Source organism: Vespula pensylvanica, chromosome 4 (genome assembly GCF_014466175.1).
Source record: "Vespula pensylvanica isolate Volc-1 chromosome 4, ASM1446617v1, whole genome shotgun sequence".
Lineage (NCBI taxonomy): Eukaryota > Metazoa > Arthropoda > Insecta > Hymenoptera > Vespidae > Vespula > Vespula pensylvanica.
The window spans coordinates 186,903-214,652 of NC_057688.1; the positions used below are offsets into that span (position 1 = coordinate 186,903).

Consider the following 27,750-nt stretch of genomic DNA (forward strand, 5'->3'; position numbering starts at 1 on the left):
ATTTTAGCGCTGGAGGAGTATCGCGGACGTTAATCGAGCTTATCGGTTTTGCACTCGGCAATGTACCTACGCAATGTCGATCGGTTTTAACGTCTGCAAAAGCCGATACTAATGCGTAATGCGGGTTTCCCCCAACGTTCGGTCTTGTAACGCACGCGTTAATACTGCTATCTACCGCTTGTAACTGCTCTCTCTCGGCTACTCTCTTTCCCTCTTTGTCCTTTCTCTTTCTCGCTTGGTTGCTATCTAATTCGTTGGTTGGCTGGCCGGCTGGCTGTTTGGTCGGTTGGTTGGTTGGTTGGTGGAATAGGTAGGTAGGTAGGTAGATAGGTAGGTAGGTAGGTAGGAAGGTAGATAGGTAGGAACGGTCGCTTGGAGGATGCACACACGTAATGATCACGACGTAAGGACAACTCAGGGTTTTAGTATTAACCGTCTAGCTCTTCTTGGTGCTTACGAGAAATACAGGTACCACTGGCTTGGTTCTAACACTCAGAGAGTTAGTAACGTAACGTAGGAACCATGACACGAATATAGTGTTATGGCTTACCGTCAACACCAAGTGTTAACCACCTACAATTGTTTTTATACTCTCCTGTAGATTTCATTCGAAGAAAATCGTTTCTTTTAAATATCACGGTTAGGATCGTCGTGGGTATTTCTTTTCTTCTTTCTGGTCTTTTTTTCCTTTTTATTTTTTTCTTTTGTTTCCATACGCCTTGAAAGAAAAGTTTGCAATTCTTTCGTAGATTTAAGCTTTTGCCTTTTACGATTTATCGGCTATGTGACTGTGACGTGTCCGTGACGGTAACAAAATAGCTAGATACGTTAGCATCCATTACGCGTTTCACAGTAGCACGAATCCGTCGTTCTTCTTGACGTAGGTCGGATATACGAGATAGTAGAACGTATGAAAAACATCTATGGATATTTTCGTTAGTCGTCGCGTGCTTAATGGTCCCGGATTACGAGCTTAGAAAATGGTTACGCTCGCGGTAATGTACCCCACTCTTATTTATTGTAATCGCATGCCAGGGCGCACAGCTTCGGGTATGTGTATTCCATTACTTCCTCGCTCATGAAGCGTTGCCGTGAGAATATGGAAAGTGGAAATTAATGTTCCGAAGCACGCCTTAAAACTTGCGAATTTATTACGGGGTGAAGACGTGTTATAGATTTATAGCTAGCTAGTGTGTGTGTGTGTGTGTGTGTACACATACATACATATGTATGTACACATGTATGTAAGTATGTATTTGTCATGTTTAGTTTTATGTCGTCGTTATAAATCGTGTCGATCAAGCTCAATACTTTTTGTCCTTGTTTTTTCGTCCTTTCGAATAAGAAGAACGAAGTCGGGATGGATGAAACACTCGCGTGAGAGAGAGAGAGAGAGAGAGAGAGAGAGAGAGAGAGAGAGAGAGGGAGGAGAACGACGACAAAAAAGAGAGAAGCATTCTGTACAAAAGGGAGGAATAAACAAGAGGGAAGAGCAGTATAACTTTGGTCGTCGGACGTGTCACGTTCCATGTGTCTTTCTTGATATTAAATATATATATTATTTTTGGGGTAAGAAAGTATCTCTCTCTCGAGAAATTTCATTCTTATACTTTTGATTTCTTATATCGCATTGTCGGCTTTAATGAAACCAATTCTACGAAAAAAAAAAAAAGAAAAAATAAAGGAAAAAGAAACAGAAAAAAAGTGGATAAGAAGAAAAGAAAAAAAGAGAACAAACAAAAAGTTAATTTCTTTATCTCACGATATGACAGGTAGTATAGCAATTTGTAAAAGGCTCAAGGGGATCGTCGTGTCTCGAAAATTGTTCGTAGTTATAATTAATTTAGGCAAAAAGTTGCAAATTAATTTTCATCCGGAAGGTTAACGTTGGAGGGTGAAGAAATTCGAGGGAAAGAGAAAGACAGATAGAGAGAGAGAGAGAGAGAGAGAGAGAGAGAGAGAGAGAGAGAGAGAGAGAGAGAGAGAGAGAGAGAGAGAGAGAGAGAGAAAGAGATAAGGAGAGAAGATGAGAATGTTTTATCAAGAGAACAACCGAACGTTAAACTAGCTGCGTTTGCTAAGAGCTTATTCGCCAGGTACCACGAAAGTTTATTACGGTTAACGATTTTGTTTAGCGGAGCTGATACAGGAAGAAGATGACGGAAAAGTTACTGCGAGTTGTTTGGCCTAGAACATGAAAATGAGGTGACTGCTTCGATTAAATTAACGACTGACGTTAACTCCCTATCCCAAAGGTTTTAAAGTCGTCAACACGTACATACGATCGTCGAGGTCGAGAACGTCCTAACGACTTTTCATATTTCTGAAAGTGAGAAATCAGGACTGTGTTAACTAAGTACTCATCGTATGTTTACTCTCGAGAAAAATCTATTTAGTAAATATCGCTAATTAATAGGTAGATATATATATTTTCGATATCGTCCAAATGGTTATATAAAGAAATATTCGATAAAATGATATATATCTAAAGGAAAACAAAGGGTAACGGATTTAGATTAAGAGATTTATATTTTTGTAACATTTTCAAACAACGAAGTACCTTTTTGAAAGAGACGATTAAACGAAATGCGTGTTTTCTCCTGATAGTCCTTTTTCTCCCTCTCTCTTTATATATACATATATATATATATATAAATATATATATATATACACAAATATTACATACTAACGTTTAAATCTTCTCTCTGTAGGTATATCAAGTACGCACCATCGAAATCGTTCGAACGGATTACGAAAAATAACGAGAGTCAATACTTTTGACTCGAATATTTTTCTACCCATTCACACACGGACGCGCATATATATATATATATATATATATATATATATATATATATAACGACGAAAAATAACGAGAGTCAATATTTTTGACTCGAATATTCTTTTTTATCTACGCACGCGCGTACACACACAAACGCACATATAGATACATATATACAACGATTTAAAAAATAATATTACTGACTTTCGTAGATATTTCAGAACGATTTTCTAACGTGTACTAATGATGATATTTGCAGGTTCGCGAAGGCGAGGCAAAAAAGGGGGACTGTGATCTAGCAAGGACGACGACAATGAGGAGTAAGGAGTGAAGGACCACGAGGGTGAGAAAAGAGGAGAGTGCAAGCCTACTGCATCGGTGGAGTGTTCGAGTCACAGGAAGTGCTTTGAAGAGAGGAACAGAGAGAGAGAGAGAGAGAGAGGGAGAAAGAGAGAGAGGAGGAGAAAGAAAGATAGAGAGAGAAAGAAAAAAGAAAGAGGAGATTGTTGAAAGAGTTGCCTGACGAAAAGTGTTAGTGGGTGTTGGTGGGGTGGGAAGGGGGAGGGTGGAGGGGGTTGGGGAGAAACTGGAGGGTAGTCTCGCAAAAGTGAAGGAAAAGTGAGAGGGTGAAGAGGGACGCGAAGAGTTATCCCATTTTCTTCTATTTCTTCTCTCTGGTTGTACTGGGAATAAAAAAAAGAAAGAAGAGAGAAAGAAAAAAGAAAGATTGGAAGAAAGAAAGAAAGAAAGAAAGAAAGAAAGAAAGATAACGGAAGAAAATTCGAAAAGGCGAAGAAGTCGTGTCGGGGTCACGGACGACGACGCCGACGCGTTGGACCGACTACGTCGAGATGCCACCAGATGAAATGGCCGTCTCCGTCGTTCTCTCGTTTCTTCTCACCCTTTTCCTCGTCCCTTGTCGCGCGAGGATAACCAATCAGGAGATTGGTAAGTACCCTAACGACGAACGTTTTACGTTATTGCGTTCTTTCATACGTGTATTTCTTTTTTTATCTTTTTTATATGTGTTTTTTCTTTTTTTTTTTTTTTTTAATCTTTTTTATGTCTTTCGCAGCTTCGGCTATTATATAGCAATATTTTACACATATTTACCGCTATAAATCTCGAATATATCTATCTATATATTATTGTTACGTGTGTGTATATATATATATATATATATATATATATATATATATATATAATGATATATATATGATGATGATGATAGATAGATATACGCGTGTGTATATATAGATGTGCTGTATCTATGTATTCACATAGCATTAGTAGAGATACCTACATACTGAAAGTTCAACGAACGTGCGAATATTATTTTTCACCGGGTATCGTGCATAATATTTTTTAATATCTTCGCCAACCGGTAGAGAAATAAGCCGGATGCTACGTGCGTTTCGGCTGGTATTATGGGATTACATTCGCATAGTTATATGTATAGGTATATATATGTATATACCTATATATGCATACACACACAAACACAGATACACACACATATATACATACACTGAAGCCTAGTGATACATTCAATCATTCTCGAATAATGTACTATTTACTGTTCACACGAGTGTTAATCAATACGTTCGAAAGAACGAAAAAAAAAAGGAACAAATAAATGAAACGTAAAGAACAAAGGAGTGATATTTTTGCGAAGATTATCTTCGTGTAATATTCTTATCTCTTGAAACAGTGAGTTGGAGTTCGTTATACGATTGGTTGATTGGTCAGTTTTGTCTATGATAAATGTTGATTTCAAATCGACTGGTTTGAAAATGTAAAAGGTATACGTGTAGTTAGAACATTCTAACGAATCTCGATTACTACTCGAAATTGTTCGAATGGGTCGTAAACAATCGAATAAAAAACATCTCTATCTAGGGTTTTCAACGAGTATATACACATTTGTGTATGTATATATATATATATACATTTGTTTTCGGTCGATTTTCACTTTGCGGCGGGCGGACGTTGCTTTGTTTGCGAGATGAAAAAGTTGATACGATGAAAAAATGTTTCCCTTCCTCCTCAACCTCTCTACCCATCTCCCCACCTTCCTCCCTCCTTTCCTCTCCCCTTCAACTTGAATAAAGCGTGTCCGCGTAGGGCGAACGTTACGAACCGATGCGAAGCGTATAGCAAGTTGGTAATACGTGCAGTTGGCGATCCAATCAAGTCGATATTGAACTTTTTCGATTGTACAACTCTCATCGAGAGAAACTTGCTGGATTTTCAATAGATCGTGTGCGAGACTCTCAACGACGGATCGAGCGTGACATTTGTTACGGATCGTCGGCAATTAGATGTCCCTGATCGCGATTTTAATTCCGTTTGATATATGGTAACGTATCTCGAATCTTTTCTTTTTCTCTTTCTTTTTCTTTTTAGACGTGTAACGATCGCACGAATATGTCGAATTTTTCGATTACGAGTGTGCTCTTATATATATATATACGAAGGATGATGTAGATAATCGGGGAAAAAATGGAGTGTAAAAGGTGACGAGTTCTTACGTTCGTACGTTCGTTCGCTGGAGTTTCACGTTTCGAAGTGGAGAGAAGCTCAAACCTTTTTCTTTTCCCCGTCAAAGTTACACTGGCCGGGGAGTTAAAGCGAGTTAAAGGTAGGTTCGCTCTTGACCCGAGAGAGCGGTTTGTCCTAACGTCGTAGTCATCGTATAGTCGTACTAGTAGTAGTCGTAGTAACAGTAGTAGTAGTCCTCGTAGTACTAGTCGTCGTTTACCGTGGCGGACAAATTAGTTTCGCGTTGCCGAGCTCACGTAGCAATCTCTATGCCATTAGATCTCACGAACGGCGTCGTGCATCTTCCAAAATCTTATCAGCGACGAGCTGTGCATGACCTTTGACCAGACGACCTCTCATTTTTTTTATCCCTCAAAAAAAAAAAAAAAAAAAAAAAGAAAAAAGTTACGATAAAAATTTTATAATGATGTGTAGTTGTTAGTTAATAATTATCAGATATTATTGGATCAGTTGATTTTGAAAGAAGATATTATATAGGATTTCATTATATGGAATTTAATTAATCGAAAACAAGAGGAACATTCCGCAGAATCGTTATGAAACGTAAGCTACGTGCTCGGAAGTTCGACCCTCGTCAAACAAATCTCCGTTTCTATGAGAGACTATGTCGTATTGGATGAACGCGAGCGTGCTCTTATGTATCTTACGTACGTACGTACGTACGTACAAATACAACGCGTAAACAGGTCAAACGCTTCCTATTTCTCCGTCTTTCGGTGTACGTGCGAGAGACGAAATGATGCTACCTTTGACGGCACCCGATGGAGTTTTTGTCCCGTCGACGTTTGAACTCCGCGTACTCGTGATAAATCTTGGTGAGTCGTTAATAGGAATACGACACAAATAGAAGAGAAAGAGAGAGAGAGAGAGAGAGAGAGAGAGAGAGAGAGAGAGAGAGAGAGAGAGCGTTCCAAGACGAGGACAACTTTAGCGAATGAAAATTTTAATGGGAACTTTCGGTATTAAAATTCCGTATCGGCGATAAGCGTTTAACTAAATGAGAAGTTGCATAAACTGGGGAAAAATGGCTTTAAAAGGATTAAAAAAGAGCAAGAGAGACAGAGAAAGAGAGAGAGAGAGAGAGAGAGAGAGGGAGAGAGAGAGAATATGAAAAAGACGGAGAAGAAAGAACAAAATTTTTAAATTTAAAAGATTTACAAGAAAAAAATACGGAAATACAAGATGTTTCAAAACGATACGACGGATGAAAAGAAAATTTGTTCGTTTTTTTTTCTTTTCATAAATAAATTCAATTTATATTTTTAAAACAGCCATTAGAAGAAATGAATGATGAAAGGTTATATTTGCATTGTTAAAAAATAGATTAGAAAAGAACAAAGGAGAAGAGATATCTACTTACGTGGCAGCGTAACGGAGAATCACGAGAACGGGAATTAATCGCGGCAGTTCTTTAGTCTGCGGAAAACGCGCCTGGCGGATCTTAAATTAAGCTAAATTGAATCGGTTGCCGCACGCTTGCGCGTGTACGTGAACGATAAATCCATCAGCCAGCAGGTAGGATAGCAGAGTTCACTCTCGCGCAAATATACACACGCGCGCGCACACATACGCTCGGACACGTTCGCGTGCACACGTACACACACACACACGCGCGCGCGCGCGAGAGTAACCTATATAAAGACATAGAAAGCGAATGGCCGAAGAGAATATAGGAACATACGAGGTGATTCGGCTTCGATGAGGTCGCTGAATTCAGAGCTGGACGAATAGGGAAATCCGCGAGCTTTTTGATCCCAGATGCAGTTAGGATTTGGCGAGGGATGACCTTCGTAAATCTAATTCGCGAGTTCCTATCGGTCCCTTCATTTTTTGCTTTATTTTACATTCGATCGTCACCTTATCGATAATTTCTTCGTATATATCTACTATATATCATTTATGAAAATAGTTATCAAGCTAACCAATGCATTTCTTTTTTGTCTCGAATAGAAGGAGGATAATCGAACGAGGATAACTAATCATCGTTAGATAAATAAATAAGTTACCGAATGCTTCTTCATTGAAATCATTTGTGACATAGTTATGAACCTAATCAAAGTACATGTTTTTTTCTTCTTCTTTAATATAGTTTATATAATGAGGTAAACAATATAATCGATGATATATTTTTAAATAGAGAGATTTTTTAACGCGATTTTGTCTCGTCTATCGTCGAATGGACGATTAAGGGCCGTAGCGTTATGTTTTATTTAATATCGAACGTGGAACGGAAGTAATTACGGTTTCTCGAAGCGTAAAACCAGAAGGCTCCTAGCGATGTTGGCGGTGATGGTGGTGGCGGAGAGTAACGGTGATGTTGAAGGAGAATCCCGCGAGGGAAGCTAAGAGGAAAGTCAAAAGGGAAGCCAACGGTACGGTAAGGAAAAGTAGACCGAGAAAGTGGTTAAACCTCGTGGAGTTTGCCTCGTGGATCAGACCGTTTCGATAATTAAGATTAAATTAAAATTAGACTACTTTGTTGGGGAATGGAAGGTGAGAGAAGAAGGGGATGGAGGAAAGAGAAAGGAGAAGCTGTTCGCGTCGGTGTTTCGCTGAGACCAAAAAAAAAAAATCTTTCCTTTAGTTTTCTCGCTTCTAGAAAGTCCAAAGAGTTCGTCCTGTCTCTTCCGGATGCTCGGAAATCAATGGTCTTCTTAAAATAATCTCCTTCTCTATCCTTCGAATTTATTTCAAACGCTTTGTAGACAATATTAACCGGGAAGAGACGAACGATTAAACGATACGTCTGTCCTTATTTACATGAAAAATATTCTGCGTATTTGAAGAATTCTTAAATCGAATTGACTACATTTGAAGAAGTTCTTTTGTTTTTAAATGTTGATCCTAAGGAAAAGAAAGAAAAGAAAACGAAAACAAAAACAGAAAAAAGGAAGAGGGAAAGTCTGACTAATAAAAAGTTATATCCGACGACGGGAAAACGACTCGCAGCGGTTTCGTTTTAAGAGCATACGTTTGATCACATCGATTTCCTTGTCCGTTTACCGGAAGGAGAGAACTTTTCGAATTTGATTACGCGAACTAGATACACTTTTTCTCTATCTCTCTTTTTCTCTCTCTCTCCCTCTCTCTCCCTCTCTCTTTATCTTTCCTTGACATCTTGAAATATGCGTCAAGATGCATTATTCGCTGGTACATCGGATTCGTGGGAAAAGTTTCTGATGTTGGAATATCCTGAGGGAGAAGCTCCACGTGAGCGGGAAAAGACGTGCCGTCAAAGTGACTATAGCTTACGCGCGCGCGCGCACGCGCGTGAGTGTGTGTACATATATACACGCACACAAATCTTTTTCTCCCCCTTATGGAAAGTGGGTAAAGACGGTTAATTTATATACAGAAATTACAGGTTCTGATACATATTTCATGAATGAGAGTTGGAAACACAGTGCTAATGTTTTTCTCCAGTATCGAATAAAATAACGTTGTGGAATATTTATAATAATAATAATAATAATAATAATAATAATAATAATAACAACAACAACAACAATGTCCGAGAGCCGTACGGTCTATGGTAGAATTAGTTTACTCGGAATTACAAGCTTTTTCTCTCTCATATAGTTTTTAAATAAATAAAAAAATATGTCGCAGGTAGAAACTTACACGAAGAGACCCTTTAATTATCCAAAACTCCCATGTTATATAACGTCGTAAGTTGGTAATATATAGTTCGACCTTTAACTCTCATAGCCTTGGATAGATGAATCCGTTTGCATAACTTACTCGTACTATTTTCATTTGGTATTTGCTTGTTCCCTAGGGAATAGATAGAAAAGGCTTTTGATCTCTCTGTGAGTGAGAGGTTTGAGAACGTAAGTGATGTAAGCGAGAAGATGAAACCATTAGGGAACGAACTCGTTCGAGAGCCGTGCAACGAGAGAGCTTCGAGATTATGTCACACAACGACGACGTTATTTTCTAATAAGATCGGACTTCATTGTTATAAAGCAACGTCTACTCTTAAGACGTCGCCGATTCATTTCTAGAACCGTTTTCGAGTTTCGTACGGGGCCGGAGATAACTTTCGATGCTTATTGTTAGTAACGACAACAACAATAACAACAACCGAGGAATACTACGAAAGGAGACGAAGACCTAGACGACGATTTCAAGAGAACAATGACTCGTTCCGAATTCCCGTTAGCATTAGCATTGGCAGAGAACGCAACTCTTCCTACCGTTTTGATATATATACATAAAGAAAAAGGAAAAGAGAAATATTAAGAAAAAAAAAAAAAGACAATGAAAAGAATATGAGAAAGAGAGTAAAACAAAAGAAAAAGAAAAAAAAATGATACTGATTATTCAAAAGTAATTCCGTTGGACATTTGGCAAGTTGCTCGAACCCCTTTGGCACCCGAGTCCCGAGTGTGTACCGCATTTTATTTAGATTTTTTATTTTCTTATTAGAGAAGCTAGCTTAGCTTCTCTTTTTATAGTTGATAATTACGTAATCAAGAGTAATTAGAAATATAAAAGGAAGTTCGAATGATATCGTTGGTTTCTTTTCGAATTGATTACACTCGAATAATAATTAGTTTCGTAATAGGAGCCAATATCTTTTTTATTTGATTAAACGAGTTACAAACATATTCATCGTGCTGAATCTTCATATTAAAATATATAAAAAGGATTCGAGTATTAAAGTTTCTAGGTGAAAATCAATTACTCTTTTTCGAGACTTCTTAGATTAATTTTCTTTTCAGATTGAAAAAGTACGGATGTAGAGGAACTTCTGGCTAGTCATGTATAAACATATTTCAACTTTTACGTGGTTAAATACTACAGATATATAATAAAAACAGGAATTTCGTTCGCAATTCACGAGTTCGAATTTTCATTTTATAACGTCCTTTTAGAAAATTTTTTACTAACTTTACGACGATAATTGCGATCTCGTACGTATTATTTTTTAACATAAAAATTTATTTTCATTCCATCTCGGGTATAAGGATTTTACGAAAGAAGTCGATAATGAAAGAGAAGTAATACATCGTTTTCATCATTGGAACGAACTTTTTCTTTCTTTTTTTTCTTTCTTTTTTTTTCCATTTTTTCTTTTCTTTCTCTCTCTCTCTCTCTCTCTCTTTCTCTCCTTTCTCTTTTTTTCGACTACCATGTAAAATTCTTTCGTATTCTCGAGCGGAATGAAGTCGAGCAAGAAGAGAGAAACGTACTCTCCTCGAGGAAAGCTCTCGAGGCGTAGGAAGAGCAGCAGTCAGTGGCCACTCGCGTACTTAACAATTTATCTGCGTTCGCCGCACTTGAACTTTTATCCTTTGTCTCCGTCTAATCCTTTAATTACGCGTCTCTTCGTCCGTGTTCTCCCTTCGTCCGTTATAAAAAATATCGCGTTCATACTAGTCGAGCAACCCTTTTCTTTACTCTCTTCATTATCCTTTTTCCCTCTCTCTCTCTCTCTTCTTCTTCTTCTCTTCCTCTTTACCTCAAGTACCCCGATGTATTCGTATAACTGATTACAACATCACAACAACTTCACGTAATTCCATTTTTCTACGCGATATACGTAGATATACGTAGATATTTCATCGAATGTTTATTTATTATCGCTTACACGAGCGTCGAGGTCGTAGATTTGATTTTTATCTGCTTATATATCATGTCGAATCCGTCAAGAGATTGTATTATACTGTTGCGTGTGTACGTGTGTATGTGTATTTATACGAGAAAACGATCACATTGCGACGATGATTTATGAGAATCTGCGTATTAATTTACACGAAAAGAATGTTTACTACGTAATAATAATAACAATAATAATAATAGTAATAATGACAACAACAACAACAACAACAACAACAACAACAACAACAACAACAACAACAACAATAATAATAATAATAATAATAATAATAATAATAATAATAATAATAATAATAATAATAATAATAATAATAATAATAATGACAATAATATGAATAGATAATAATAGGAATAGTCAAGCTCATTGAAGTTTTAACGAGCTCACAATGAGGGTTCTCCTATTCGATGAAAAGCTGTCGTTTTCGTCGTCGTCGTCGTCGTCGTCGTCGTCATTGAAGAGAAAGAGCCACGTCGAACGTTACGAAGGGAAACGTCTATTATCTGTACGGAAATGGATAGACGCGTTCAGTACGAGTAATCGACGCTACTCGATCTATTTTGCTAGTAGTCAACGATTAAGCCCGATTTTTCTTTTTAAAAGCGTGACATCGAGATATTGTAATGTACATATATGCCTTTTTGGAAAATGTTATTTTTCAAAAAAAAAAAAAAAAAAAAAAAACAAAAGGAAAGGGAAGAAGAAAAATACAAAGAAGGAAAAGAAAAAAGAGAAGGAAAAGGAGGAAAAGAAAAAAAAGTAACTTAAAACTACATAGTCGAACAAAAATCGATCAATCGAATATCAATTTTATCGCAACTTTTCATCACGGAACACGTGTTTGATAGTAGAATCAACGAACCGTAACTCACACGACTTTACTTTCGGTATTTCACGAGGGGTCCAGCGTGTAAGTTAAGTCGCCTGAGAATTGTTCATATGTTTGTTGAGTTCAACTTTTATCTTTTTCTTTCTAATTTATTGTCTGTGTTTCTGTACGTGTATTTTATGTATAAATTTATTTATAGTGTATATATGATTATATATGATACATACACAAACTATCCCACTATATATACATACATATATATATATATATATATATATATATATATATATGTATTGTTTTTTTTAGATTTGCGATTATTGTTAGAGATAAGTTTGTTTCTGTTTTCACTTACAGCGTGTATCCTACTACAATAAACGTTATTTTCCCTTTTTCTCTTTCTCTATTTCGCTTATAGGTACGTTCCATTTATATCTCTTCGTTTGGTATACCAGTACCATGCGGTAAGCAGCTTCTGGAGAATTTTTCAGAAAATTTTCCGCGACAAGTTGGACGCGTTCTCACCTTTAAATATTACTCTCTGTCATCCAAATTCCTGTATTTTCTCGAGCGCGAAAAATATGCGGCGCGTATACCGAACCGACGATGGTGGTATCGTCGATATCGATTTCTCGTTCGATATCACTGATAGTATCTGTGATATAAATTTTCTTTGGAAGAATACAGGAACACATGAAATTTATATATTTATATTTTTTCTTCGTTTTCCTTTTTAGTTTTATTACTTTTCGTTAATTTCTTCGTGGTAGTCGTTATTATTATTATTATTATTATTATTGTTTTCGGTAGTAGCGGTAGTTATTTAACAGTGAAACATTAACGATACGATAAGTATCGAAGCGAGAAAATATTTACTAATGAAAGTCGACGTACGACCAGAAAATAGACGCCATTAACGAGCTCTCCTCACGACAGATGTTTCCTATTAATACATAAATACATCGTAATGAGAAAGTACTTAAACGGATTATAAGTTGCTTCGTACCTACTCGTAGGAAACATACAGAGATACTTTTAATCGATTGAACAGACGAACGAACTAACGAACAAATGAACAAACGAACGGTGGGAAGTTTCGGGACGAATTACTGTATACCGTATTATCGCATTGTCAGGGCAAAGCGAAATTAGCTGAATACGGCGAACGGACGGCGGTGTTATTATAACGATCGTCCGGCACCGGCTTTTAATCGAACTTTAGATTGAAATCGAGAAACAGCCCCTTCTCGCCCAAAATGCTCGCCTCGCATTGTCGCACGTTCGATAATAAAACGAGTTATGCGTAGAGCTAGTAGTAGATATAGTTCGTACGTTAATTCGCTATCGCGCAAGTCTTCGTGTCGAATATCGAAGCGGAAACGCAAATGCGGAATCGACTCGTGAGTTCAACCTCTACCCCTCCTGTCCTCTTTTCTCTCCTCTCCTCTCCTCTCTTCCCCGCTCTGCTTCGCTCTGCTCCGCTCTGCTCTTCTCTCGCTTCTCTCACGTTCCAACCGTATCCACAGCAAGTAGAAATGGCGCCAGTGCGTCACGCAGTTACTCCAATCGAATCGGATAGCACAATGCACGGATATAAATTAAACGCTCGTAAGTTCCTGATGCATACGCCGGGGCTAGCATAAAGAAACGGTGGAGATAAACGTTTATGACGCGACGCCGCTAGCACCGGCAGGCCGTTAATGGAATCGTTAATCCGTATATTCTCGCGACTATGAGCCATATAGCGGTACGAATACGGGAGTTATACGCGAGCTTTAACGCGTTAAATGCTTCTACTGCGATAATACGCGAAAGTCCCTTGCGTTGTCGAATTTCTTTTTCTTTTTCTTTCCCTTCAAATTTACAATATCATTTTTCATTTCATAAGCTTTCAGGTATCGCACAGATCTGTTATATTTTTATTAAGGTATGAGAAAACGAACGATACGTGCATATTTTGAGTAAATTTCTTTTTTCCTTTTTGCTTTTTTCTATTTTTCCAAGAGACGGAGGGACAAGAAACAAGTGGATAAAAAAGATAGAAAAAAAAGATATATCTACGTCCTTTATTTCGCAAGATTTCTTCGGAAAACTCTCGTGTTATTTCTTTCGAGAATCGCACGGATCGCTGGACCAGCTTTCCCTCTCTTTCTTTCGCCTATTTATCTGAGAATCCAAAGACAACTTTTTGGTTGATCAACGCTTGGCAAATGGTCAAACGAGCTCCCTCCCACTCTCTCCCGCCTCTTTCTCATTCCCTGGACGTGTCCGCGGGTTGTTAAGTCCGTTACGACGTTACTGTACTCTGGACGTGGGGCGTCTCGCGTTACGTTTTTTGCGTTGAACAACTTGTGACAAGTAACGATTTTCTAGCTATCTTTCTTTCTTCCTCTTTATATTCGTGTTACTTATCACATTCGTTATTGTACGAAAAATCCGTTTGATCCCTTTAAAGATCGTTTTAATCCGATATACGTTTTTCTTTGATCGATAAAATATATATTTTACACGATTGCATTGTAGTTAATTAACGTAAGTAATCAAAAAAGACGATTAATTTATTATCGTGTTATCTACGTATAGTTCATATTTTTTTTTTCTTTTTCTTTTACATTTATTAAATATATCTCAATTAGATGATTGATGTGTGAATAATCCATAAAGGATGATGAGTTTGTCGATTCATAAATTCTATATTATATATAATTATAATAGTAATTTTACCGATAACATTAAACGTGATTTTCGTGCTACTCATGGAACTATTTCGCTTCTTAACCAAAATTCTATTTTCTTTCGTCTTCTTAGTCTCGCTCGAGAGGACAAAGTATTCGAGGTATGCAGTCGATATATCGTTCTCTTTTCACCGAAGTGCGAGAGACGCATCTATCCGGAAGGGAAGGTATAAGATGAAATTCTAATCTCTTTTGTGTCGCATACTACTATCTTTTATCTATTTCTATGGATGTGAATACGAATGCGTTTACGTAAGTATAATACATACGTACGTACGTATATCTATACGTCTATGGATATTTAAATGCTCAAAGAAATTTCCTTTTCGTTTATCAACGCTCGTTCCGCACGATATTCTTTTCTCTTTTTATTTTTTTTATTTTTGTATACATATATATTTTTTTCCTATACTTATTCGACGCGTGACTGCAAAAGGAGATACAAATGTTGTTGCGTCGTCGACGTGTCGGCATTGTAAGTGAGTTTTCTACTTGATCGCATCGGCCGTATCGAGCGAGAATTTGCTCCTTAAGGGAAGTGAGAGGAGAGAGACAAGGAGACATAGAGACAGACAGAGAGAGAGAGAGAGAGAGAGAGAGAGAGAGAGAGAGAGAGAGAAAGAAATAGAAAGAAAGAGAGAGTCAGGAGTTTTTCGCTGCTTTTACAGTTTGTATGTCTCTCTTACACACGTATACTCGCATAAAAGTGTATGTATTTGTCTATGGTTATGTACATATCTCTCCCACTGATTCACTCGCTCGGAAAACGTCGTTACAAATTTTTTTCCATTGAGGACAAAAAGTGCTCTCTCTCTCTCTCTCTCTCTCTCTCTCTCTTCATCTCTCTGCCGTACTCTTCTCTTCCCCGTAGTCGCTTCCAGGACGCACAATCGTTCGTTCCGTCCGGCAATGCTCCGCTTTTCCACTTGGTATTCGCCGTTGCCAGCTTAAATTGCATCACACACGTCATTAAACGTTAAGCACACGGAAGAGAAAAATTATACAAATTTTCCCTCTCTCTCTCTCTCTGTCTTTCTACCTCTTTCCTTCTCTCCTTTTCTCTTTCGTTACCGTCCGTTTTGCAGTTCTTTTTACTTGTTTATTTATTTATCCTTTTCTTTCTCTCTCTCTCTCTCTTTTTTTTTTTTCGTTCGTTCCCATAACGCACAAGTTTAATCTTTGTTACCGGCGCAATAACGAGATTCTTTGTGATTCGATGAGTTTTTCTTTTTTCTTTTTGGTCGATAATGCCGACGATTACATTCGTTCTTTGATCTTTATGAAAAAATGTACGTCAATATACATGTATCTAATCGCGTGTCTAGGGAATCCCGAATAAATAGAGATAATCAAGGTATCCGTTAAAGCGTATGATTTTACTTTGTTAATGATCGCCCTCACCAATTATATAGATTTTATGGCGAATCTAATTACTATACATATATAGTGGTTAGCCGCAAGGCGTTACCAGTTATACGCTAATGTAGGCACCGTTACGAATTAATTAATTTCACATACTATATTCTATTCGTGCGTGTATGTGTTTGTTTGTTGTGTTTCTTTCTACGTGCCTGAATTCTCTGGATTCCTTTGAAAGCAATCGTTTTATTGGTTCTCTTTTGGGATCGCCATGTTTATCTTTGTTATCGATCATATTGATTACCTACCTATTTGCAATGCACCTGAACTAACATAAACATCGAGTGAGAGAAAGTAGAAAAATGATTTTTATTAAACCAACTGACGCGTGATTCGTAATGTTTCATTTTGTTGAAACGATTGATCACTGAAATTGTATTGTGATAACGTTACGGTAGTAGTAGAAACGTATGCTTTTATTAGCGATTTCCTATTTCCATGGTTACGGGAATTTCATGATGTAATCGATGGCGAGTTTGGCTCAATGCATTTTTCGATCAATTTTTATTGACCGTTTTCATTAATTCGTTTATAATAGTACAAGAAAAACTGATTTTTAAAAAATGATTTTCTTACAAATCATCGTAACGATATAATTTATTCATTATTTATGTTCGAAGTATTCGTTGCGTTCAAGAAGAATTTTCGAATCAAAAAAAAAAAAAAATACGTAAATAAATAAATAAATCAGTAACAAGAAAAATTTAGATGATGAATACTCGATGAGCGTTCCCGCGCTTTTTTCTTTTTTTTTTTGATGTTCTTAAGAAACCATATATACGATTTCATAACGATCTCGTAATCTCGCATCTTTTGGAATAAATTTCTCCCAAAGGATTCGAGATAAGTGTTTTCTGCGTGCTTGTTTATTCATTCGATAATCTAGTTAAATAAAATCATCAATCCGGTATCGTCGTATCGATGATTTTGGAATCCAAGAGATTCTCTCAACGTATTACCACAGGAACGTTAACGGTTCGAATTTTGTCCAGATCTAGTGCAATGGACTTCGCGGGAATACCTACAATATTAAATTCTTGCAAGGGGAAATGCATCGTAAAGCGTTGAATGTGGGTCGCGGCCAGTTCGTTAGAGGTATCGGTTATCGGTATTGCGAGAGGAGAATGAAAGAGAGAGAGAGAGAGAGAGAGAGAGAGAGAGAGGGAGTGAGAGAAAAGGATGAAAAGAGATAGAGAAAGAAGAGCTCGATAACGTCCGAAAATTACAAACCGTGCAGTGCATCGATGAGAAAAAGCATCTAAAGAAAAAAAAGAGAGAGAGAGAGAGAGAGAGAGAGAGAGAGAAGTTTTACAATTGAGTATTATTCCAAAAGTACCGTTCCAAGCAGTACTTACGTCTCTGGTAAAGGCGTCTATTCAGAAAATCGAACATAAATATCCTTAGACATTACTCGCGTCCAACGTTGGCCCATGCTACAAAAGCCTCTTTAAGGCGCACCGAATACAAAAGAGATTCTCGAGCGACCGCGAAATATGCATCGTTCTTTTCTACTATCTCTCTCTCTCTCTCTCTGTTTCTCTTTGATCTATTCTATATATATTGTATATACGTATCTTTTTCCCTTTTTTAAGAATAAGTCCCGCATCCTTCTAGGGTCATCGTTCGTAGAAAACTCGTAGGACCATTCGCGAAAAATTCGATTCATTTGAAAGACCATCATCGTGTCCACTATGTGTTCTTTCTTTCTTTCTTCCTTTCTTCCTTTCTATCTTGACCGTTTCTATCTTTTTTTCTTACTTTGTATCCACACAACCATTCCATCCCATTTCAGCCCATCTCAGCTCAGCCCACCCCACCCCACTCCACCCCACCCACCCACTCACCCATCCATCTGTCTCAATCTTTTCTTTTCTTTTCTTTTCTTTTCTTTTCTTTTCCTTCCTTTTCTTTTCTTTCTTTCGTGGGGATACGTAGCTATCGCAATTAGTCGAGGCGTACGTTAACAATGGGCTGCGTTTATTGGATTCCTCCGAGCGCAATCGTGCGGTTTGGAAAAAGATTGCGAGTCCGGCTTGCTTTTCTTCGGGCGTTGGAACCGCTTGAAAAGGAACGAGGGAGGACTTTGGTTCGACTCGAACGAATCGAGGAAAAAGAATCGTGCTGTTTCCTTTAAAGATGTCGATCGTTTCGAACGAGAAAGAAAGAAGAAACGTGGAGAGAGAACAGGCGAGGAGGAAGAGGATGAGGATGAGGAGGAGGAGGAGGAGGAGGAGGAGGAGAGGGGTCGACGTCGGAGGTAGGTTGGGTGGCTGAACGATCTAATCGATTTTATTTTATGAGCTTTCGGAGAAAAAGAGAGATAGACGGGTAGAGAGGAAAGAGATGGAGTGAAAGAGAGAAAAAGAGAAAGAGAGAGAGAGAGAGAGAGAGAGAGAGAGAGAGAGAGAGAGAGAGAGAGAGAGAGAGAAGCAATATCGTACATTTTACATTTATAATTGATTTTAACGTGAACGACGCAATCGACATAATTTCCTCGCTCGTTAATGAGCAAAGTAGGAGGAGGAAGAGAAGGAGGAGAAGAGGAACGGAAAAAAAAAACAGGAATAGCAAATGCAACGATCCGATCGAAATATGGAACCGAAAAAGTGCCTGTAACTAACATTTAAAAGAAACGCTCGATAAGCTAATAGTCTGATTAGCTCGAAATCAGTTCCATTTCGATTTAATTCTTTTAACGGGAGAGCTGGCGGAAGGAGAGAAAGTAGGAGGTTACCTATCCCATTAATGTGATTCTTTTTTTCATGTTTTGGTACATGTAACGAGAGAGAGAGAGAATGTGTGTGTGTGAGTGAGAGAAAGAAAGAGAAAGAGACTTCTCTTCCGTTTTCCATCTACGAAAAAAGGGGGCAAGCCATTTCCATCGATTATTCGCAAATTCACTTACTCCAAAGAAATTGTCTCCCGTTTGTTTCCGATAATCGGAATTCCACCGGGTAGGTAGGTATTTCAATATCAGGATTCTCGGCCGCGTTGTGGTGGCGATCTCGGCTCTGTATCGTTACGGATAAACCGATGGAATCTTGGAAAAGGAAAAAAAAAAGATAAATCCTAAAGGATAGAATAGAATAGGATAGGATAGGATAGGATAGGGTAGGGTAGGGTGAATGGGTGGATGGATGGATGGATGGATGGATGGATGGATGGATGGATGGAAAAACGTAAACGAGGAATTCGAATTCGTCGAAATTTCGTCTCTTTCATATAAAATCAAGTATGTATTTGCTTTTTATTTTACCATCCTCTTTCTCTTCCTATCTCATTCTTCCTTTCTCTCTTCCTATCTCTTTTTTTTTTTTTTCTTCTTTTTATCCTCCCACAAGAAGAACATCCATGATGGATTCCATTATCGGATATGCAACGCAATGCGGTCAGAAGGAGTTAAAAATCTAGTTCCATTTAAACGTGTGATGCGCACGTATATATGTATGTATGTATATATGTATCTATGCAGACAGGTACGTTTAGACGAAGCTATTCGTTGCAATTAGCGAACTCCGTAACCGTACGGTTTAGCAATCGAAGTGCGTTTATTGGATTTCTCTTCTTTTTCTTTCTTTCTCTTTTTCTTTCTCGAAAAAGATTCCGAGCTCGGTTTTCCTTTCTGTTCGACGTTCGCCACCGATCATTGAAAGGAGAAAGAAGAAACACGGTTGTACTAGGACGAAGTCGATGTGCCAGGAGAGGGAGGAGGTTGGAGTCGGGAGGAGAGGGTTGGTAGGAAAAAGGGAGGTTAAAGTAACGTGGTTGAGAGAGGATCGAACCGGACTAAACTAGAATGAAAAGCAAAAGCAAAGGCAAGGAAGAGAGAGAGAGAGAGAGAGAGAGAGAGAGAGAGAGAGAGAGAGAGAGAGAGAGAGAGAGAAGAAGAGGGTTGTGGGATCGAAGGTAAGGAGAAAAAGGTAAACGCGATATTTTTACCGCCTCCATATATAAAGTGGGTTACGATCAATTGAACTCGGACGATATCGAGAGGTACCGATGGAACCTTTGGCTATATCGCTTCTGGCTGTTACGTGACGGTGAACGAGAGAAAGAGAACGAGAGAGAGAGAGAGAGAGAGAGAGAGAGAGAGAGAGAGAGAGAGAGACAGAGAGAGAGAGAGAGAGTAGAAGGAGAAGAATGAAAGAAAAGTAATACTATACGAGCCTTAAAATACGTCCTTATCATATTGGCCAAGTATATTAGGTAATCTCTTGGAATAAAAGGAGCTTTCTCGGCGGAGAGCTTACATTTTTCTTTTTCCTTATTTCCTTTTCTTTTTCGCGAAGGTACAAGACAAAAGAATGCAATTCCTTGTTCTCTCTCTTTCTCTCTTCTCTGTCTGTTTATCTATCTTTCTCTCTCTCTCTCTCTCTCTTTCTTTTTCTCTCTTCTATCGAGTCACTAGCTCACGTAGAGTGAACGCACGTTGTCAAAAAGCGGTGTAGAGAGAGAAAGAGAGAGAAAGAGAGAGAAAGAGAGAGAAAGAAAGAGAGAGAGAGAGAGAGAGAGAGAGAGAGGTATGACTGTAATATGTGTGCGAAAGAGAGAGAGAGAGAGAGAGAGAGAGACGCGTTCGTGAAATATTAGCAAGTCGAGTAGAAAAGAAATAGTAGACCGTATTTCTTTTTTTTTTACTCCATTTTTTTTTCTTTTTTTTTCCTTTCCTCTTGTCGTCCTCGTCGCGCTTGAGATCCTTTTGAAGATCTTTACCTTCTTTATCCTTTTCACGAAGGGGAAAAGAGAATGTATCGTCGCGTTACTCGTTCTTTCGTCCACGCGTTAATCCGCGTTTTCGTCGCGCCTCGTCGAGGAAAATAACTCTATAGAGTGGAAAATGCGGGAGAGGAGAAAACGAGAGAGAGAGAGAGAGAGAGAGAGAGAGAGAGGAGGGGGAAGAGTAGACTAGATTAGACGATCGTTCGCCTGCACCAACGAGATACAGCGAGACTCTGTAGGGACGTAATGGCCCGGAGGGATTTACCCTTAGTGAGGGTAAGACGAGGACGAGAATGTGGACGATGAGGACGAGGGTGACTATGCTTCGAGAATGACTTCGTTCCCTACGTTAGAAAACTGCACCGATTGCATTCCTGATTTGTTTCTTTTCCCCACTTTTTTTTCTTTCTTTTTTTTGTTTTTTTTTTCTGTTTTTCTTTATTTCTTTATTTCTTTAACATCGAACAAACATTTCTTCGTTCGATATTTAGCATGAAACGATGTTAGAAGGGAGAATGTCTTAGCTGGTTTTTCATTCGTTTATATAATATATTAATATATCGATTAGATCGAACTATTAATTTATTAGTTTCAAATAAATATATTAGAATTATAGAATATTAGAATAAATATTATTAGAATTAAAGTTATCAAATAATAATTGTTATTATTATTCTCGTTACGGACGGATAACCGTGATATCTCGCATTTCATATGTATCGATAACATAAATCAAGGAGAATGTATTAATATTTATAAATAATAATCGTTAATTGTTGGACGGGCTAAAGTTTTTCTAGTTGGGTCAAAAGTTCAATTTAAGTTGATTTTAAGCATCAATTGGATACATTTTTTTTGAGACTTTTTAGGCTAATTTATTTTTCTCTCAGATTGATACATGCTAGGCTTAGATTTATAATCTGAAAAATATATAGCCTAATCGGTTTTTGAAATTACTTAGGAATTTTTGGCTCAGTTCGTAATTCTAAATCAGAGATAATCGATCGTTTCCCTAATTCATTTTTTATTCTAATAATCAGCACTTGTTAGTAAAAGGCAAAAGATTAGTAAAAAAATATTTAATATAAGAAAATATTCAACTACTGGATTGTATATATGTATTATATGAGAAAAAAGAAAGCAAGATTAGAAAAAAAAATTTATATTATTAATCGACTGAAAGTATATAATAAAAAAATCATAGTACCTCTCGATCGAATATGCGATGAAATTTGAAGTAAAAATTTTTGTCGAAACGATCGGTTGAAAGCAATCGTTTTGACTGGTAATGGTTAAATCTACCGTGAATATTATTATCCCTAAATAAATAAGAACTATGAAATGAAAAAGACGATTATTTCGTTGTTATCGAAATTCGAAATCGTTTCAGAGAGTTGTTATGCAGCGAACGTGATTTTAATGTTTAATATTTTTCATACGTTATCGAATAAAGGAAAGAGTACTGTGCACAGTTATTCAAATTTTAACGCAAAAGAGAATTCGTCGAAGGAAATAGGAGAGATAGAGTAATAGATAGATAGAGAAGAGGGATAAAGAGGGTATGTCGATTTATCTGGAACAAAAAAAAAATTGTTCTCACTCCCTTGGACTCATACCTGTCTGTTCTACTCTACATTTCGCAGATATCGTTTCGGATAGATTTTCGTATTGTACGATGACACACAGTATGTATGTATATAATTGGAATCGTCGGGAGAATAATCGACGTGGACGAGTGGGCAAGAGTGTCAGGCGAGATTTACCCTGTCGGATCGTGGTTAATTGCACTCGACAGAGTTTGAATTCGACGAACTTTTATCCGTACGATATAGGTACATACGATGTGTCTTCCCGTATAGTTATGGTTGATATAAAGTGCCAATATATATATACAGAGTCTCCCTATGAAAAGTGTCTACCAGGATTATTATGAAATTTACTGATCTTCTTCCTTTCTTTTTTTGAAAAATGCTAAGAAAGATCAACTTTGTTTTCGAGGGGAACAGCTACTTATCATAAATTCATTCACTTTAGACTAAACCTCCTAAGGGCTGATATTCAAGGGTTGATAACACCCTCAAAAATTTTTAATGGCAACGAAGCTCAAGATAAAAAATTATCAAATCATATCGTTATTAGACTTATATCGTTCGTTTAGTTCTCCTTATAATGGTGTTGTTATTATTTTTATTTCTAATTTTGTAGCAGCAGTATTTGCGAAAACGCACATTTCGAAGTTTCACAATAAAATGCAAATTCAAATTCGAAAAGAAGCTTTGTTTTATTAAATATTCAAATTATTTAACGCTCTATGCAGTAATAAAAAGTATTTGCTCAATGATATGTCGAACATACGTAATCCGATGAATGTGTGAGCCTCGTACCTTGTTTAATCTTTTCGATCGAATATTTTTACCAAATAATTTTATCAAAGAGTCGTACTTTGATTTATCTGAAAATATATATTTTTCCATTGATCGTGTAGAAATTATTGAAAATGACGAAAATATACCGAAATAAGTGTTTGTCCAATACAATGAAACTTCTCCACATTATGCAGCTCGAATACGGCAGTTTTTAAACCGGCATTTTTCCGATCATCCGAACTCTTAGATTCTTATTTTCTATGAAGATATTCAAAATCCTGAATATATACTACTCAACCGTTTTCAATAGAAGAACTTCGGCAATGATATATAGATAGTCGAAGAATCCCGTCAGATTCCACCGAATGTACTGCAAAATGTTCGGCATACCATTGAAAGCAAATATAATATTGTATTATCACATCGAGATTGGCGATATACATTTGAAAAAATAAAAATTGTTTTCAAACTATTGAATTTGTATTTTATTTTATCAGAAACTATTGATTGATAATTAAGACAAAATAGTATCATTGTAAAGAGAATTAAAAGATCTCTCAAATAATACGCTACTTGACCCCTATTGCCATTTAAAATTTTTCGGAGCGAGAGTTTGTCATCCTCTTTAGAGGTAAGTTCTTAGTCTAAAAGAGTGAATTTATGATAAGAATCTGTCTCTCTCAAAAACAAAATTAATTCCTTATTTTCTAAATATTGTTACTAATTTGGATTTTTCGAAAAAAGTTATTAGATTTCATAATAATCTTGGTGGATATTTTTCGTTGGGACACTGTATATACGTATCATTCATATCGACGATTATAAATCTTTCTAGAAAATAGAACGTGTAATATATCTATCACGTATCTCGTCGATATAACAAAGAATAATAAAAATAAGAAAAAAAAAATGAAAAAGAAATAAAGATATTTTATGTTCATCAAATTCATTTTCGTAGAGATTGTAATGGTAAAACGATAATGGTTTAACGTAACGTTTATAATACAAGCGTACGTACAATTTACGTACATAATTTAATGGTATTGTTAGGTAACGTATAGCCACGTATGTATATAGATATGTAAGTACATAGATTTAACATAACCGATATGTCCTTCGAGGGTAAACTTTGGGAAACTTTCGAGGCGAACAAACGAAAACGTCGCGCCCTTGCGTTTTCGTGCGCGTAACGAATGGGAACGCCGAAAGTATTGGCTACGTTCTGTTCGTAAATACTACCACATAAATCTCGTGTTCTCTGTCTTTTTTGCATTTTATACAATATTACTAGAATAGAAAGAGAAAGAGAGATTACTTTCGTTCTCTCGGATAAACAAAAATACTTAGAGATAATATAAATGCGGAATATACAAATAATTTTTTTCTTTACTTTGTTTTTCTTTGTCTTCTAGAGAGGCAAAGAGAGAAAGAGAGAAAGAGAGAGAGAGAACGCAGAGAGAGGGTTGGTAGGTACTTACGTTATTATACTTTTAAGAAACATAGCAATCATTTCGTTTGGAAGATTTCCAAGAAATCAGCGTGAATATAGGGAGGGTTCCACGATAGGTATTCATACTGCTTGGAATTATAGATTGAAGTTGATATTCTCGAATAATATATACGGAACTATCGAACATACTCATGTAGATTGTTTTGCTTTAAACATTTAAAATATTCAAAGAGCTAACTGATGAAATATATATGACCTATTCATTCTATCGAATTCTCGGGATTATTTCGGAGTATCTATCCAAAATGAATTACTAGTTTTCTAGAAGTTAAATAAATCATGATCCATAAAAGTAATCCTCAACAAATTTACTTTTATTGATACGAGTACCTATATCAAATGAACAATCCAAACGATACAATTTTACCGAAAATTCAATTCGCTAAAATGATGCTTGATGATATTTGTTAATCAATCAGAGAAATATTACTGCTTAATCTCGTAACAAAGCCGGCATTTAAATATTTGGCCGACGGCTATTCGTGGTTACGTCATAAATTGGAATTTAAAAATCCTTATTAAAGAAATGAATACCGTTTTGTTCGACGGAGTGAAATCCGAATTCATTTAATATTAACCGGCGCTCGGTGAAGCTTCGAATGGCGAAGCTACATATCGTGCGATATCTATAGTAAATACGTAGGTATGTTGGTAGAGGATATAAACGAGTTAATGTATGTGGTTTGTATGCTACATACACATACACACACAATACATACATACATACATACATACATACATACATACATATATATATATATATATATATATATATATAGCAACATGCATTCAGATGTATACATACTTGTCGTACACATACTCGAATGTATGACGTACTTGTCGTCGTTGTTGTCATCCTCACGTAATACAGAGCTCACGAATGATAGAAACGTTTCTGTGTTAACACGCGTGACTTCGCCACTTTAATTATGCTGCCAACTGATATTTTGTTCCGCTCGTTAGAAGGCATGGTCGTTCGGCGGAAGAAATCAGACTCGCATCAATAATTCCGCACTGGTTTCGAAGTGTAATAAATGTTCAAGCTAGACGATGAGGAATGTCGTGAAAAATGATTTTTTTTTTTTTTTATTTTTTTTTTTTCCTACTAAACGATTACTCCAACGATTTTTCTCGTGAGTAGTCGATCTTTTATATTTTATTTCTTTATTTTCAATGTCTCTCTCTCTCTCTCTCTCTCTCTCTCTCTCTCTCTCTCTCTCTCTCTTCTTCTTATTTTCTTTCATTACTTTTCTAACTTCCTTTTTTCTTTTATTTTCTTTTTCTTCATCCGCGTATTCACTTACCTTTTCAGTAATAGACACAGAAGTAGATCACTTCAATTTTAATTACAGTTTTAATTTTTAATTACAGTCGTAATTTAAATTAAAATTTTTTCTAACATACACACGCGTACTTCCAACCGTATATAATTATTCTATTTCTTTACTAACCTTCTTTTCTTCCGTTATGTATTTTTATATCTAATCTTTTTTTTTCTTCATTTTTTCTTTTCTTTCTTTCTTCCTTTCTGTTGTTGTTACTTTTTTTATCTTACATTATACTCATCCCTTTGAGAAATATAAAAAAATATATACATATATATTTCTCTATTTCTCTCTTTGAACGTCCATAAATAACCGAGACGTTTAATCGTTAGCAGACGGGCTAAATGAATTTACACGTAAAGGGACATACAAACGGCTCCCTTCGTTTACTAAATTGCCTCGTGCATTTAAGAGTTAATCTCCTCCGCAGTAACCTCGCTATACCAGGAATGGAAAATCCTTGGAGGTACAACGGAAAATACGTTTATGTATGTCCGGAGAAAGATCAAGGGTGGGGGATGGATGTTAGAGAAATAGAGAGAGAGAGAGAGAGAGAGAGAGAGAGAGAGAGAGAGAGAGACAGACAGACAGACAGAGAGAGAAAGAGAGAAAGATAGGAAAAAGTCGCGCGCCAAAAGTTACGAACAAAATAAACGTCCAATTCAGTAACGCTAACGACCACCATAATTAGCCGAGTCTGTGACTCCTCCAGCAGGTTTCTCCGTATCGAATATCTTCAAACTTTTAAATCGTGCCAGTTGACTTTTCAATTTTCCTGAAAAGAGAATCTTTTCGGTTTAGGAGGAGAACGACGGTGACGGTGGCAATAGGGAGGAGAGGGGTTAAAAAAGTTGCTGCTATTTGAAAGTTTTTTTTTCTTCTTTTTTTTCTTCTTTTTTTTCTTCTTCTTTCCTTTCCCCCCTTCCGAATTGAATCTACTTCCTTTGAACGCGAATGCTGCTTCCTTCTCGAATAGAAAAGTACATACCTACCGAGGATGTGATTCGTGCGGATGCAAGCGTTACGTTAATAAACGTTTATAACGATTTATGCTTTACCTAAAGTTTTTTATTTACATCGTTAAGAAAATTATGAAAGTACGTATGTGGTTGTTTAATTATTTCTACTCTTTTTTATATTTTTTAACAACTCGTGCATATGTAACGTACGCACTACGTATGTACGTTTGCGTGTGTATCAAGAATATGAATATGTTGTATATTTATACTTCAAATTCAATTATAAGATTATTCGAGTCGCGTAAACCATCTCTCTCTCTCTCTCTCTCTCTCTCTCTCTCTCTCTCTCTCTCTCTCTCTCTCTCTCTCTCTCTCTTTCATTCCCGTTTCGAGTTCGACTTTATCGAGAGATACTCTCGAAATAATATTATCCACGCGTTGATACGAAATAGCAGTCCCGTTATCTCAATATTGGTTGAATTTAAACGTTTGTTCATAGAAATTTGGTGAAAAAAAAATCTAGATAACGATTGTCCAAATTCACGATCTTGTATTTTCGAATCGTGCCGAGATTTTACAAGCGTATAACCCATGTACGATCGTTCGCAGAGGTGTTGTATATTTTCTTTCCCCCCCCCCCCTTTTTTAAATATATTTTATTTTATTTGTATCTACGAACTACGTATGGAACGTGTTACACATTGTCAATTTGTTCGTTACATTCGCTCATTGTTATAATCGTAACAACGAATGAAAATATAAAATAGAAATAGAGACGTTTACGAATCGTGTTATTATTTTTCAAGATAAAATATTCTAATTTACGCTTATCACCTCCTCGTATTTCATAGTAGAATTCATAACGCGGATAATAGATAGAGAACACTTAATTATTGTGACCGTTAACGCGTTCGGTATCTATTAATT

At 36.7% G+C, this 27,750-nt stretch overlaps 1 protein-coding gene across 3 annotated transcripts in view; it reads left to right on the plus strand.

Annotated features, from left to right (window-relative positions):
* The window catches only part of LOC122628790 (hemicentin-2-like), a 267,665-nt gene that overhangs the window by 9,738 nt on the left and 230,177 nt on the right, over positions 1-27,750 (plus strand). For all 3 annotated transcript variants that reach the window (XM_043811428.1, XM_043811429.1, XM_043811430.1), the window contains exon 2: positions 3,042-3,730. In XM_043811428.1, coding sequence (XP_043667363.1) covers positions 3,634-3,730 — 97 coding nt within the window. In that variant the 5' untranslated portion in view covers positions 3,042-3,633. The remainder of the gene's footprint in view (positions 1-3,041; positions 3,731-27,750) is intronic.